The sequence below is a fragment of the Gossypium arboreum genome, chromosome 2 (assembly GCF_025698485.1).
Source record: "Gossypium arboreum isolate Shixiya-1 chromosome 2, ASM2569848v2, whole genome shotgun sequence".
Taxonomy (NCBI): Eukaryota; Viridiplantae; Streptophyta; class Magnoliopsida; order Malvales; family Malvaceae; genus Gossypium; species Gossypium arboreum.
Genome location: NC_069071.1, coordinates 110585253 through 110600236, shown reverse-complemented (window position 1 = coordinate 110600236; position 14984 = coordinate 110585253). Strand labels below are relative to the sequence as shown.

The following is a 14984-nucleotide window of genomic DNA, read 5'->3' as shown; positions in this document are numbered from 1 at the left end:
TGGAGAACTTGAGGAAGATATTTACATGCAACAACCGGAGGGTTTTATAGTCTCGAAAAAGAGGACTATGTTTGCTTCTTTGAAAAAGTCCCTTTACGGTTTGAAACAAATCACCAAGACAAGGGTACAAGAGGTTTGATTCCTTTATGACTTCTCATGATTTCAAAAGAAGTAGTTTTGACAGTTGTGTCTACTTTAAGAAAAACAGTGATGGTTCTTTGTGTATCTACTTCTTTATGTTGATGACATGTTGATAGCAACAAAAGATAAAGAGAGATAAGAAAGGTTAAAGCCCAACTAAGTGAAGAATTTGAGATGAAAGATTTAGGACCAGAAAGAAGATACTTGGTATGGAGATTCTCGAGATAGAAAAGCAAGTAAATTGTACCTAAGTCGGAAGGGGTACATTGAGAAAGTTCTTTGAGTTCAATATGCAGAGTGCTAAGCTCTGTTAGTACTCCTTTAGCACCCATTTCGGACTTTCATCGGCCTTATCTCCTCAATCGATAATGAGATTGAGTACATGTCACATGTTCCATACTCTAGTGCGAGAGGATCTCTCATGTATGCTATGGTTTGTTCACGCCCGATTTATCATATGCATCGGTGCAGGTTAGCGATACATGGCGAATCTCGGTAAAGAACACCGGAAAGCGATTCAATGGATTTTAAGATACTTACGAGGCACTACTAATGTTTGCTTACGCTTTGGAAGAACTAAAGATGGAGTTATAGGGTATGTTGATGCTGATTTTTTTGGAGACCTTGATAGAAGAAGATCTCTCACGAGTTACGTCTTTACAATCGGAGGTTGTGCAATTAGTTGGAAAGCCACTTTGCAAACTACGATCGCTTTGTCTACCACCAAGCCGAGTACATGGCGATTAATGAGGCTTGTAAAGAAGCTATTTGGTTGAAGGGACTATTTAGTGAACTCAATGAAGACCTTCAAATCAGACAAGATTTTGTGACAATGAGTGCCATCTTTCTTACAAAAGATCAAATGTTTCATGAGAGAACAAAACACATTGATATTCGGTATCATTTTGTTCGTGATATTATTGCTCGTGGTGATATTGTTGTGAGCAAAATTAGCACTCATGAAAATCCTGCAGATATGATGACTAAGTCACTTCCTATAACCAAGTTTGAGCATTGCTTAGACTTGGTTGGTGTTCATTGTTGAAGTTAAACCCTTAAGGGGTTTTTGGAAGAGGTGAAGAACTTGTTTATTGAAAGTTCACGATGAAGAACTTGTTCATTGAGAATTTGTGTCAAGGTGGAGATTGTTAGAATTAAGTGACCCAAATTCTTATTTAAATAAAATACGATGGAAAATAAAATAAAAGTAAAATCCATATAGAACTAGACTTCTTTTATTTTATTTTAGAATAAGGTTTTTAAACCTTATTAAACTCCATCTATTTTATATTGATTAGGATAAGGTGTTTCAATCCTACTAGAATATGGCTTTGCAAGCCTATAAATAGACATAGTCTATTCCTCTTGTATTTGTGTAAAAAAATTTTTTCGACATAGTGAATTTTCTTCTCCTCTGCCCGTGGTTTTTTTTCCCGAAAGGGTTTCCACGTAAAATTTATGTGTTCTTTATTTTTATTTATTTTATTCTATTTTATTTTTCACAAACTGTCACCCATTAATACGACACCAACATTCTTTGATTTCAAATTTAGGGCAATGCCTATAGTACCTGTAATAGGCCAATTTTGGCCTGGGTCCGAAAAAAATAATAACCGAATAAATAAAGCCATAGGATGCAACTGGTCGAAAACAAGCCAAAAAGGGCTAAATTGAAAGACAATCATTAAATTGGGGCCAAATCAAAAAGATGGAGAAAGCTAATGAGTTATCAGATTTTGTTGACTTGGTAAAAAGCCAAAAATAGGAAGATATTATTTTATTTTTATTTAATTTTATTATTAAATTAGTTAAGCTATTTTTAGTAAACCCCATGTATATAAATAGGGATATTTTGTTCTTTGAAAAAGGAAGGAATCTAGTGCAAAGAAAAATTTTTCGGAAAGGTGATTCTCTTTTTTTGATTAGACTCAACATCTCGTGGTTTTTTTTTCTTTTAGTTCTTCTCTTGTTTTTTTTTTGTTTTTTTTAAAAAAAAATCCATTTGCAAAGAAGAAAATAAAAACAAAGGGATAAAAGAGGGGTACCTGAACTGTTAATATGTCGTCGAAGTCTCTCATTTGTCAAAATCAAATCCGACAGAGAGCCCTTTCTTTTTGATTCTTGGTGGTTGAGAATGCCAAGCCCTTGAACAAGGCTCTTATGAGAGTAAAAAGGGGTGTTTAGTTTTTTTATTTTTGCTTTTAAATGACTAAGTGCTTTAATTTTAGGGTTTATTTTTAGTTTTATATTGTATTTGAAACGACACCGTTTAGGGCCTGTTTCAGTGGCTCCAAAACGATGCGGTATAAGGCGACTTGGTTCAACTCGACCCGGTACTCATGAGGAACCACACGTTTTGCTTAAAGGGGATATCTGCACGATTAGTCCTTTTCTTGTGCGCAGTCCTATGATTGGGCCCTACTCCAATTTTCTTATTCTTATTTTGTCACTGAAAGTTGAGTATTGTTTCAAATTAGTTCGCGTTTAAACACCGCGTTTCGGAAACTTGGGGCATTTGCATTTTTAATTCTCGTGTGTTTTCACGCACTTTATTTTAATCATTGATTTTGTTTAATAACTTTATTTGTTTGTAAATCATTCCTTTGATTTTGGTTTTTACTTCAATTGAGTCTTTCTTTTAGTTTATGTGTTTTATTCTCTATAATTTATTCATTATTTATCGTTAAAAGAATTTGTTTTAACATTTTTGTTTTTTCGTTTGATCTCGCATTGTTTTAGTGTTTTTGTTACTCACTTTTGTATATTTTTATATTGTTTTTTAATTTTACTTATTTTAGATTCTTTTTATATTTCTATGTTTTAAAATTTATGTGATATTTAATTTAAATATTTTTATACATTCTATATATTTACACATAATTTAGCTTAAAATTATTTTCTTATTCTATACATATATTATTGATGTTATATTCTTTTATGTATATATTTTCTTTAAAAATCTACTTATATATAATTTATTTCCTATAAAGACCCTATTTTATTATATATTTTTGTTTATTTCAAATACTTTTATACATTTGTATTTTCATGTATCAATTATTTATATTAAGTTTTTATTTTACGTATATTATTTATGTAGATTGACATATGTATTATTTTGTATATTACTTACCTTATAATATTCATTTTAAAATTCATTTGTATATTGCTATTTAATATATTGTTTATTTTTACCTTTTACCTATTTTAAACCTTTATATCAATTACTTGTTTTAAAATTTTTGTACTGTTTGTATAGTGATGTTTTCAAATTTTCTTTCTTTCATATTATTTATTTTATTTTATTTTAAAACTTGTTATATTTCATTTGTATAATTTACTTGAAATTTCTTTCAAATTGGCTTTTAATTCATTAGCCTTCGGTTATTAATATTAGTATTTGTATAGTACATGATGGGTTGCCACTTGCCATTGCATGTACCCTAATTTGTTCCTTTGTGTTTATTATTTTTTATCATTCATGTAATATTATTACCAGGTATTTTTATTTCATGCTCGATACTATGCTTGTATGTTTCTTATTATTACATCAGGTTTTAAATTTCAATTTTCGCCCAATATCGATTGCCTTTATCCTTAAGTAAACTAGATGAATATATTTTGAGCCAGTTCTATAATCGCTTATTAGAAAACTTCTCAAAACAAGGCAATATTTCGTGTTTGGAAATTCAAGAAATCGTTCCCTAATGAGCTAGGTTTCGATTTTCCGTTTGACCAAATAACCAAGTATCCTTTTAAAATTTCACCCGTGCTTTCTTAAATTAAAAAACAAAGCAATATTTTGTGTTTGGAAATTCAAGAAATAGTGCCCTAACGTGCTAGATGTCGATTTTCCATTTGACCAAATAACTGAATATCTTTTTTTTTTAGGCATGAGTTTTATAAACCCTGAGAGGATCTTGGTTTCGAAGGTTTAAAATGTCGTATCCTAACGTATTGGACGTGATATTTTGTTCTTTTGGAACAGGAGAATCTTAAAATCTAACTCGAGTTGTTCGCACATTTTTAAAGGGATCATATTTTAACATTTTTTTAAATTTTCAACGTTAGGACATTAATTAATCAATTGGTACCAATTTTGGGCGTTGCGAGGGTGCTAATCCTTCCTCGTACGTAACCGACTCCTAAACCCGTTTTCTATAATTTCGTAGGCCAAAATCAATATTTTAAATAAAACAAAGTGTTTTATAAGGTAATCCAATCACACCTAAATAAAATGATTAGTGGTGACTCCGTTTTCGTTTTTAAAGTTGATCCTCGTTTCTCAAAATAAAAAATAGTTTCGACGGTACCCTCTTCAAATTATATTGATTCACCTACCATTACTTCATCGAGACCATGAATATGAGCATTAAGTACAATACTAGTTTTTACAACTGTTGTCAAACCCTGACCATTTTCCTCAACATCAACAAAATTAATATATAACTCTAGTGTTTCTCACTAAGGCAATGCCTATCAAACATCGCCTTGACATCCATGTCGCCTTTGACATCAAATATATCATATGGAAACCTTTGCCACAGGATACAAAACATAGCTTCAAAATGAAGGAAAAAATTAGACATGACAAATAAAAGAACTCTTCAAAAAAACATTTTTCTGAAAAGTTTCGATGGGATGTATCAATTTTATCCTAACATTCTCGAGCTTCTAAAGTTTTGTCCCAAAATTCACAGTGTTAAGTTTAAAGTTATGGTTTAGAGTTATTTTGGGTTGCGATTTTAAAAATCGCATTGCGAGGAACACACTTGGCTGGTACAAAACTGCATCTAGCAAAAAGCGTTTTCATTTTCTCTTTCTAAAAATGGCCTATTTTCATGAATTTTGAGAAAAACGACCTAAAACCCTTAATACACTTCAAAATCTGACATATTTGCCTAATTACCCAAAAATAGAAGATATTCTCAATTTTCCTAAAAAGTCAGTGCTTTTATATATTATAGATTACATTTTTCACATATTATTGTAGCTCAGCAAAAAAAAAACCATAATAAATAATTTATTCTATATAAGAAAAATATACAAGAATCTATTTAATTTTTGAATAATTAGAACCAATAATGGTTCTTTCTTTCCATTGTTTTTTTTTTTTGTACTTCAAAAAGGGAAAAAAAGAGTAAAGACCCTGGATAGTGTAGTAGGACCTTATGTGGGGTGTTCTTCCGTTCCTTAAGTGGTCCCTCTTGGTATTCTTGTGCAAATAAGCTCAGTATTTGGATTAACATTTCCCAGAAGAAACTTGATATGGAGATTTTCTGAAACTCTTTTCCATCAAATTTTCTCACAAATAATGTAAAAAAGAGATAACATATAAAGCAATAAATAAAGAATATTATTCCTTGGAGACCAAAATGAAAATTGGAACTTAAGAAGAATGGAGAACAGCTTGCTTCTTTTTTTTTTTTTTTTTCTTTTGCAGAGATCTTTAAAGTACAGAGGACACTGAGTGGACATTTCTATTGGAAAAACAAAGAAAAAGAAACGAGAAAAAAAAGGGGCCATAATGATTTTCTCTATGAAACAGAGGTGTAATGTAACATATGATCACAGCAATGAGATCCCTTGTAGAGATACCTTAAAACACAGGGAGCATGACTATCATTTCACACAAATGTATATAACTTATCTGTGTAACCATCGGCTTCTCTCCGCCATTTTCTTGGTCATCACCGAGACCTAAACAACATGCAGCAGCTTGTTATTATGCAAACAAATCCTTTAGGAGATGTTGAAAGGCAAGAATAGAGACCAGCACAGCTGCATATTGTTGTGTCCCATTTAACAAATCAAGGGTGGTAACAGCATACCTAATAGTGTCAGTGTCTAGTCCTTGGCACACATCGAAATTCAGCTAACAAAGCTATATGATCAGAGGACCACTCCGGGGAAGGAAGGGCTGTGTCTTTCCGTAAGCTATCTTCGTCCAAGAGTTCCAATAATGACTCCACCGTTAAAGAGTCCGCTGAAAGTAGAAGCCAAATACTCATAAGCAACTGAAATTACTAACAGCAACATCAAACATCTAAGAGAAAGGCATTCAGGAATTAACTTACCAGTGTAAAATATGTAATCTAGGGTGCCGATAAAATCTCTTGTGCAATTTGTGAATAAAGGTTCATTAGTTGCTGGGTCCATCCTTCTTCTTTGTTGTTCCAAACCAAGACCAATTCCTCTTAGGAAGGCTGAGTAAGCACTAACCTATTTGAAAACCTACCTTAGTCAAACATAACCCCGGAATTATCTATCGAACCCCAGCCCCATTTCAACTAAAGACTGTCTCCACTGTTTTCTTAAAACCCCATTAAAACATTGTTAAATGGATGATAGGGTAAAAACATAAGAGACTGCTTAAAGCAGTTCATTAATGTAAGAAAGTTTACCAGTGGCAACTGATGAGTCAACTTGCTGTGAGGACGCAAAATTGCAAGTGGATCGACCAATAAATCCGGATGCAGTGGATCAACCTTTCCCATAGCAAGAAGTGAATGGGGAGCACTGGACAAAATTCAACACTACATTTAATTCAGCAAAAGTCTAATGTGAATAAGATGGATCTGATGCAGTAAACAATCTAACATTCTGAGACTGTTCTGAAGCAATAAACATCTACTGATCTAGCATTGTGTAACTGATCTGAAGCGCTAAATAATCTAATATAATGTAAAGAATAGCAGAGTTACCTTCCAGGAACAGAATTAAAATCCCCACACACCAACATTGGAATGTCTGCACTTGCAGCTATTTTCTCCAACCCCTTTAAGAGAGTATGCACCTGATTTAACATTAGAAAAACAGAGTCAGCAATTATTTGGATTATGGAAACGTGCATGCATAAATAATTATATACATGAAGAAAAATCAGAACCTGCCAGATTTTGACATCCTTTAGCTCTTGTTGAACATTTACATGTGTGTTTGCCTGTATTCCAAAACCAGGAACAGTGGGAACAGTTACATGATGCAGTTGGAAATTACAAAAATAAAAAGGTTGCAAAAAGATATAAATAAACAAGTAAATGTAGTAACTTAGATCAGTTTACTTTCATGAATGTACAGAATAGTAGCCCGACTTCCAGAAGGGATTAATATATTAAAACATTTCAATGCCACGTTTGAGAAAAATAGACGTTCAAAGGAGCATGAAGATAGGACGAAAAGAACCAAAATACAAACCAAATATGAGAGAGAGAGATCTTACAATAGTTGAATCAATCTAATTGTGTTCAGATTCAGTAATAATAAAGTATGGAAAGTTTCATAGGATACTGATACATTTAATTGTTAGAGTAACTATTATGCACAAGCCAATTATATCAATCAAGTGAAAGATCAAACATCCTATTATTCAAATAAAGATACTAATTAGCCAATTTCAGTGCATTACAACTGTTTTCGGCATCACAGCCCGCCAGCTGCAGTGCACAGAATTATTTACACCTTTATACGGTCTATATGAAGTGATGAAGTTGAACTAACCTGCTAATCAAACCAATTGACGGGATAACATGGAAACAAGTTAGGTAATTTCAGTTCTATAAAACCAGACAGGCTACTTTAGACTCAGAAAATGCTGCTCCTCTTGCAACATGTTCAACAGGCTGTGCTAAACTTGCTAATTAAATCCTTTTTAGATGATATAGGATGGAACCAGGAAACTAAATGGATTCAAAAGTACAAGGCTAAAGAACCCCAACATCCTTTATCTTAGAGCAAAATAGCTGCAACATGATTAAATCATGTTCAACTTGCCAATGGCCCGCTAAAACTGATAACAAGATAACAATCACCACTATCAATATGGTATCATGTTCTGATCATAAGTAAGGCATGAAAGTGAAATCATGCACAGTACAGACAGTACTGGAGAAAGCAAGGAAAATTTAGCATAGAAGAATAAAGTAATAATTCTTACCACACAAAGAAGCTGACGCTTCCCAGGATTGTCAGCTCCTTGATTAGTAAACTTTGCTTCTAAAACCACAATAAGTGCAACATTATCCTGTAGACAAAGAAGAATTTACAAGATATCATTAGAGGAATATACAACATATGAGAATGGATATATCCAAGTTAGCTATAAATATTTATTACCTTAACCAATCGATTTAAAGCAACTTTCTTCTGAGTAGTTTGAACTGCAACCTCAGTCAAGGATTGAGCAGCCTTATTAAATTCAACCTGCAAAAGACATCACTTGCTTTAGCACAAAAACACATGTAAAAACCTATATACCACATTACAAATACTTCCGAACCTCATATTTTTTGACATGGGAAAATCTATCTCTACGGAAAAATGTAGCACAGCCGTCAATTGTATGGATATTTCCACTGTAAACCTGCATCATAAACGATCTCAACTACAAACAGAAGAGTAATATCACTAAATTAGTGAGATGAGAATCAAGGAGTTCTTAAGCAACCTCATTTGTCTTCCTCTTGTATAAAGCTTGATATCCATGTTTGTCCAGCTCAGGAGCAAAAAATTCATCAAAATGGTCACATTGCACCTGAAAAGATGACAATAATTCATATTGAGGCACACTCTATATTCACCTGGATGCCCAAAGACTGTAGATGACTTCTTGCTAAATATGAGTGTATCTATCAATAAGAAATTCCAACATCCAGAATATTCCTTCTCATTTAACTACAATCTCCTTGTTTTTTTCTAAAAACTGTATCCTTTGTTAACAAAAATAGTTGAGTATAAAACACCATCTAAATTAAGACAATGAAACTGCACCATGTTAGATGTTTCCACCCAAAATTTAATGGTAAATATGAAACAAAGTTTTTTCCAAGCACTAAACTTCAAAGATGTGTTTCAGTTCAAAACGGTTCTGATAAAACTATCATCAAACAATACTGAAGTATCACCTCTTGAAGACAAACAATGTCTGCACGATAACCAATGATTTCCCGCAACAGGTTTTGTCTGCGATATGGCCAAGAAAGAGCCCACGAAGGGCAATAACTGTATAACTCGCTGCTGGCATATGAGTCAGACAAAATGTTGTATGAGAGAACAGTAAAAGTTCCAGAGGATGAAAGGCGACCATCTGAATCTAGTTGTCCCATCATATCAGCTCCGCCTACTGAGATCAAGCGCCGAGGACTAGGGGAAGGTGCTGGAATAACACGAGATGTCAAAAGAGTATTGGGCTGTCCCACAGGTAGTTTCATTTCTGCATCAATGACAACACACTCAAACTTGAGAACATGACCGATATCATCTGTAGTTGGGGTATATGTTTTAGAGCATCCAACTTCAAACCAGGTTTCACCACCACTCCTTTGGGTAACAGCAGTAGGATACAGAGGTGTTGAACCATTTGTCAAGCTAGTGCTTGATGCTGAACCGGTTAAACTAGCACTAATAACTCCAGACCCAGTGCTATTGAAACGGCCAAATATCTCTTCCTCTTCATTTCCATTTTCATTTACAGCACTTGCAGCACGGTCATGAAGGACTCGATGATGCTGCCATGCATCTGAAAAGCACTTTGGAGAACAATGGTAACTTTTAGCAACAGGTATCTTTGCCTTCACGCAACCTAGGCACTGCAGCGTGGCTTGCTCAGAGGGATGTACACTACAGACAGCAACTTTCCTATCACTTTGTATGCGATACCTGCAAAACATCCCCAAGAAAAGAGCAACACCTATTAGACAGATAATATATAAATTTTCAAACTATCAACATGCTACATAACTTTCAACCTAATCCCACAAACAGAACACAATCTAATGAAAGATCAACTTAAGGAACATGATACAGATAAATATCTCTTCTCCAATATGAAAATCCAGAGAAATCTAAAATAACAATGCATAGTATCTCCTATCTCAAAGTTCAGTAAAACTATAAGGCATCCAAAGCATATATTAGTCCTTCACAGAGATAGTAACCCATAGCAGTTAAAGACTTTTCTCTTTAACATGAATAGATATAAATGCCCTTCAAGGACTGAGTAATCCAACAATTCAGCTTCATATTTAGTAATCATCTTTTATTATATTGAAAAAACTAACTGATGTCAAAACCAAAGAAGAAAGTTTTAAGGTCCTTTTGTAATAAAAGAAATGATATTGAAACAACTACAACTTTCTATCACCTATTAATAAGTCTCTAATAATAACAATAATGCAAGGTGGCAGGATGGACATCCTAACTCATAGAGTCAGGTCAGCAAATAACAAAAAAGAGTTGAAAACACTTCGACTCTTGCAACTAAAGAAGCGGTGTAAACTAAATCCAAGTGAACCCAAACAAAATGTTGCAAAACTCAACAGCATAACCAGAATCAATAAACTTCTTAGGCCTTCTAAAAATTGCAAAAAAGACATCATTAAACATAATGATAAATCTAGCACATAGTGTAACAAAAGACATATTGCAACACATCAAAAGCAATCACATGATAAACCTAGCACATGGAGTAACAAAAAGCGGATGGCAATAAATCAAAAGCAATCACATAATAAACCTAGCACATAGGGTAATAACAAAAGACAATAACTCAAAATTCAAAAGGGGGAAGGAACTTATAAAACTCAATTCCACGCATCCCCTTATGTGTATGTATACTTATTTACAAAAACAATCAGATAATACCACACCCAAGAAACTAACCCAAACCCACAATCTGATAAAACACAAAACCTGAGAATTTTTCTTACTGCAAACACTTAAAACCAACAGAAAGCATCCACATATTTACTAAAAGAACAATAAAATGATATGACACCCCCCCCCCCCAAAAAAAAAGCTCAAAATTCAATTGGCCAACACGACACGTAATTGAAATACAAAAACCACAAAAAATTAAATATTAATGCCAAAAAAAAGAAAGAGAGAACTTTAACTATTAATTTCAAAAGTTCACATATTAACTAAAAATGCAAATCAAATGAGCTAAGAAATCAACAAAACAGCAAAAAAAAAAAAATTACTTTGATGGATTTAAAAACACTTACCACTTGTACCTCAAGAAGTGACCATCAAGAGGGGCGGACTCAGGCACATCATCAGTAGTAACGGTCTTGTCTGGTCGGCGTAAGAGCACGTAAGGCGAGAGCTCGCAGCCAACAATTGGTATATCAGAAGGGAGGTGCACCCGTAGCACGCTCAGCATGCTTTACTTCTCCGGCTTCCTTTGTTTGTCACAGTTCGCAACGGTCACCTCTTTGTAAACCTATCAAATCCAATCCCACACCAAAAGCAGCAGCAGAACAAGAAATGTCCTTGAAATGATTAGCAATCCTATCAGGGCAGGGTCCAGGCGGATCCGCCATTTACTTGAGCCAAAAACCCGCCAGACTTGACCTAAAATCGTCCTCTCTTTTCCAATTAAAGCAAACCCTAAAAAACCTCTAAATTTAATCTCGAAGATATAACAAGGAAAGCTAACACCAGATCTTGAAACAGAATTTAGGGTTTTGAAAAGAATGAACAAAAAAATTGGGACTTTTGAGAGAAAGAAATGAAAGGGGGAAGAAGCAATCTAATAATAATAATTAGGGTTTTACAGAGGAAGTTAGAAAGGAAAGACTATGTTTATAAAGAGAAAATTTATATAAAAAATGTTGCAGGACAAAAATTAGTAGTGGTAATCAGTTTAAAAAATATACATATAAATTGTACGGATTTTCCTTGGGGACCCGCAGCGACGGTTCGGTCGGTGCTGAAAATGATGGTTGCGACGGTGGGAGTGTGGTGGCGGAGGGACAGGGTGGCTTTGGTTGGGTTTCCCTTCCTCTTTCTAGTCGGATCTCTTTATATTAAGAAAGAGAAACAGAGTTTTTGGCATAATCTTCAATTTAACCCCTAACTTTTATTATTTTCACTTTGGCTCTAATTTCTGTTTTAAATCACTTTGGTCCTCAATTGTCAACTGAAGTAAATTTCTAGTTGAAATACTTCACTAAATTATTAAAATTTTATCGAAATTCACATCATAATTCACATCTATTTTATAAAAATTATTATAAATTTCAATAATTAAAAAAATTAAAACAGTTATGCAGGTTGAGAATGAAGTACACATAAAATGTTACGTGGGTTGTAACATTAGTGCTATTAAAATTTTAACAATTCAATTAGATTTTCTATTAAAAAAATAAATTGACTAAAAATTGAATGTCGAGAACCAGAGTGATATTATCACAATAACAAATTTAGCTATTTGGTATTTATAAAATCTATCAATTTTGATCCTAATTCTTTAAAAAATCACCAAAATCAAATCTCAATTATAGTGTTTTTAGCCTTTAAATTTACCGAAAATGAGTTTTTAGATAGAATTTTGGACCAAATCGAAATACTAGGATTATATCAATTTTTAGATTGATTTTACGGTCAAATTAAAACATTTATGATTGATTAAGGGATTAAATTGAATAATTTGTAAATTGAGTCAGGGCTGATTTTAGCTGGGTTTTAATCTTTAAATCCGAATTGGAATAAACCTCATTTTAACTGGCATAGATATAGTATGTAATTAAATATGGATATTTGTATCTTCCAATGGTCCTAGAAATGAAAAAAAGTGATTAAAAAATAATTTTGGTTGATATACTAAAAAAGCCCTTAAACTATCATACTTTATTTAAACAAACCCTAAACTATTTTTATGGTTAAATAAACCCTAACCTATAATTTTTACCCATAAAAGTTCTTGATTTTAATATTAATTTCAAACTCTTATTTTATTTTATTTTTCTTATGGAAATAGTAATAAGAATGAAAGAAGTTAAGTCTATATCATTAATCAAATAATGTGTGTATTTTAAGGAGCTGAAATAATATTGAGAAAGGTATTGAAATGCAAATGTAATGTAATGGTTATGAATTATCTAGCTTAAAAAGTGTAGAATATGCAAAGCTGAAAAATGAAAGAAGAATAAATTTGAATTGCTGAATGAGTCTTAACTCAATTAGTATCGATAAGCCAATACAAGAGGACGGGAGTTCCATTGCGCTGAAGCACATTATCCTTCTATTTAAAGGTTGAGGAAAAACTATGAATAGTTCTAAGCATTGTAATATGATAAGAACCTATAATGACATTAAAGTTCAAAACAATATAAATTATGTGATATACAAGTGTAAATAATTTTATGAAAAATTATGAAAGTAGTAAGGTTTTAAATTGGACTATGACAAAATGATAATATTAAACACAATGTATAAACAAATACTACACTTTATCATAGGCATATCCATAATCTCTAAAATGATATCATAACATTAAAATCTCTGAAGATTCAGTACCTCTTCAAAATATACTAAAGAAAACAGCACTTCCAAATGTTTAATTCAGTTCACCATTGATGTTTTGCCAAAAAAAAAAAAAAGGAAAACCAAAACAATACCGCAAACAAAAAACAGAGTGGATTTAGTAACCACCCTTGAGATCATTAACGACATCGTATGGGATGGGCGTAACAGTTTCAAGTGTAGCACCATCCACCATGAAACCAGGTCTAGGCCCTTCTGGCTGCCTCTTTGTGCTAATGACCTCACCCTTTGCTTTAGCCTCTGCCTTGAGTTGATCATTCTTCACCTTCCTGAGCTTGAATTCCTCAGCGCACCTCGAAGGCTGTACATGCTCAACACGTACATGAATCCTCTTCCTGATAATCCTGTTTCCCACCTGCAGTCCACAAATATACCAATACAAAGCACATAAATTTCCAATCTACATACAACATACAAATCATTCATATAACTGTGCCATACACATACCATATTCAACACTCATCCCCGAGTCCAGTTAATATAGGCACTAAGCATTACATCAAAGCCCATTCATTAAAACAATGATGGAAATTTGCAAGTAATCTTTATTGAAAGAGTGAATTTCGATTATATTAGCCTGACAGCTACCCTGATATATCCTGAATTTAAACAAATGCTATACTGCTACAATAAGATAGGTCAGTGCAATTATACTGATTCCTACCATATAAGCAAGGAAATCTAACCTTACAATAAAAGAACGTAAGATATTAACAATGGAAGCCACAAGTACATATAACAAAACAGTATAATACAAGTTGAGAAACAAATCTAATTGGATTTTCAGAAGCATGACTTAGATTCCATTTGAAAACAGTAAACAAAACAGAGATTCTCAGCCAGACAGAAAATAACTCAAATAATACATCAAGCAAAGTGAAGATCGAAAACCCAAGAACACCATTCACCAAAACCTCATTAAACAAAAACCCAGAACTAAAAGACCTTCATTTCTTAATGAAAAGAAAGAAATAGCCATTTTTATACCTGCTTGTTGACTTCGACACCGATGGCACGTTTTGTGACATTCCAAACTCGACCAGTACGACCATGGTAGAACTTGTGGGGCATACCCTTGTGAACGGCACCGTTTACCTTGACGTCGACGTAGTCGCCGATCTTGTAGATCCTGAGGTAAGTAGACAAGGGAATGTAACCCTTCTTTCTAAAGGGTCTGGCGAACAAATCCCTTGTTCGAGAACGTAGACCGTGACCAGCTGGCATCTTCGGCCTCTTAAGATTTTCTTCTCTCTCACCCGCTTGAAGAAAAGAGTGGCTATGAGCTTCGCAGACCAGCAAAAACCCTAAATCTGATGCTTTTATAGCCGCATCCTTATACTTCCTTTAGGGTTTCCATTTCTTTTTCTGGTTCGTGTACTTCCAAGCCCGTCTAGCATGTGGACCGGTTTAAACAAAGATTCAAAAGATGTCTGGTTCAAACAATTTTTTTTTATTCGAGGCCCAAATAAACATTTTTTAATTCAATTATGTCCAACATAATGTTGAGAATACTTTAC

General features: G+C 33.4%; 2 protein-coding genes across 6 annotated transcripts; both read right to left on the bottom strand.

The window, feature by feature from the left end:
* Window positions 1–5073: 5073 nt before the first annotated feature.
* On the bottom strand, window positions 5074–11982 carry LOC108467209 (carbon catabolite repressor protein 4 homolog 1-like). 5 transcript variants are annotated; one of them, XM_053025161.1, is made up of 13 exons: window positions 11799–11973; window positions 11145–11529; window positions 9045–9798; window positions 8588–8674; window positions 8420–8503; window positions 8257–8343; window positions 8078–8164; window positions 7031–7084; window positions 6846–6937; window positions 6546–6660; window positions 6219–6363; window positions 5973–6127; window positions 5074–5841 (listed from the first exon to the last, which is right to left on the bottom strand). In XM_053025161.1, exons 2-12 carry the CDS (start codon window positions 11300–11302, stop codon window positions 5982–5984), a joined length of 1809 nt encoding a protein of 602 aa, XP_052881121.1. In that variant the 5' UTR covers window positions 11303–11529; window positions 11799–11973; the 3' UTR covers window positions 5074–5841; window positions 5973–5981. The 5 variants fall into 5 exon arrangements, with proteins under 5 accessions (XP_052881121.1, XP_017623274.1, XP_052881124.1 ...); XM_017767785.2 differs by having other exon boundaries at window positions 11145–11968; XM_053025164.1 differs by lacking the exons at window positions 5074–5841; window positions 5973–6127 and having other exon boundaries at window positions 6240–6358; window positions 6546–6677; window positions 11145–11982.
* A 1329-nt stretch (window positions 11983–13311) lies between these two features.
* On the bottom strand, window positions 13312–14846 carry LOC108460898 (60S ribosomal protein L21-1). Its single transcript, XM_017760598.2, has 2 exons — window positions 14455–14846; window positions 13312–13822 (listed from the first exon to the last, which is right to left on the bottom strand). The coding sequence occupies exons 1-2, from the start codon at window positions 14689–14691 to the stop codon at window positions 13565–13567; spliced, it is 495 nt and encodes a 164-aa protein (XP_017616087.1). The 5' UTR covers window positions 14692–14846; the 3' UTR covers window positions 13312–13564.
* Window positions 14847–14984: the final 138 nt, after the last annotated feature.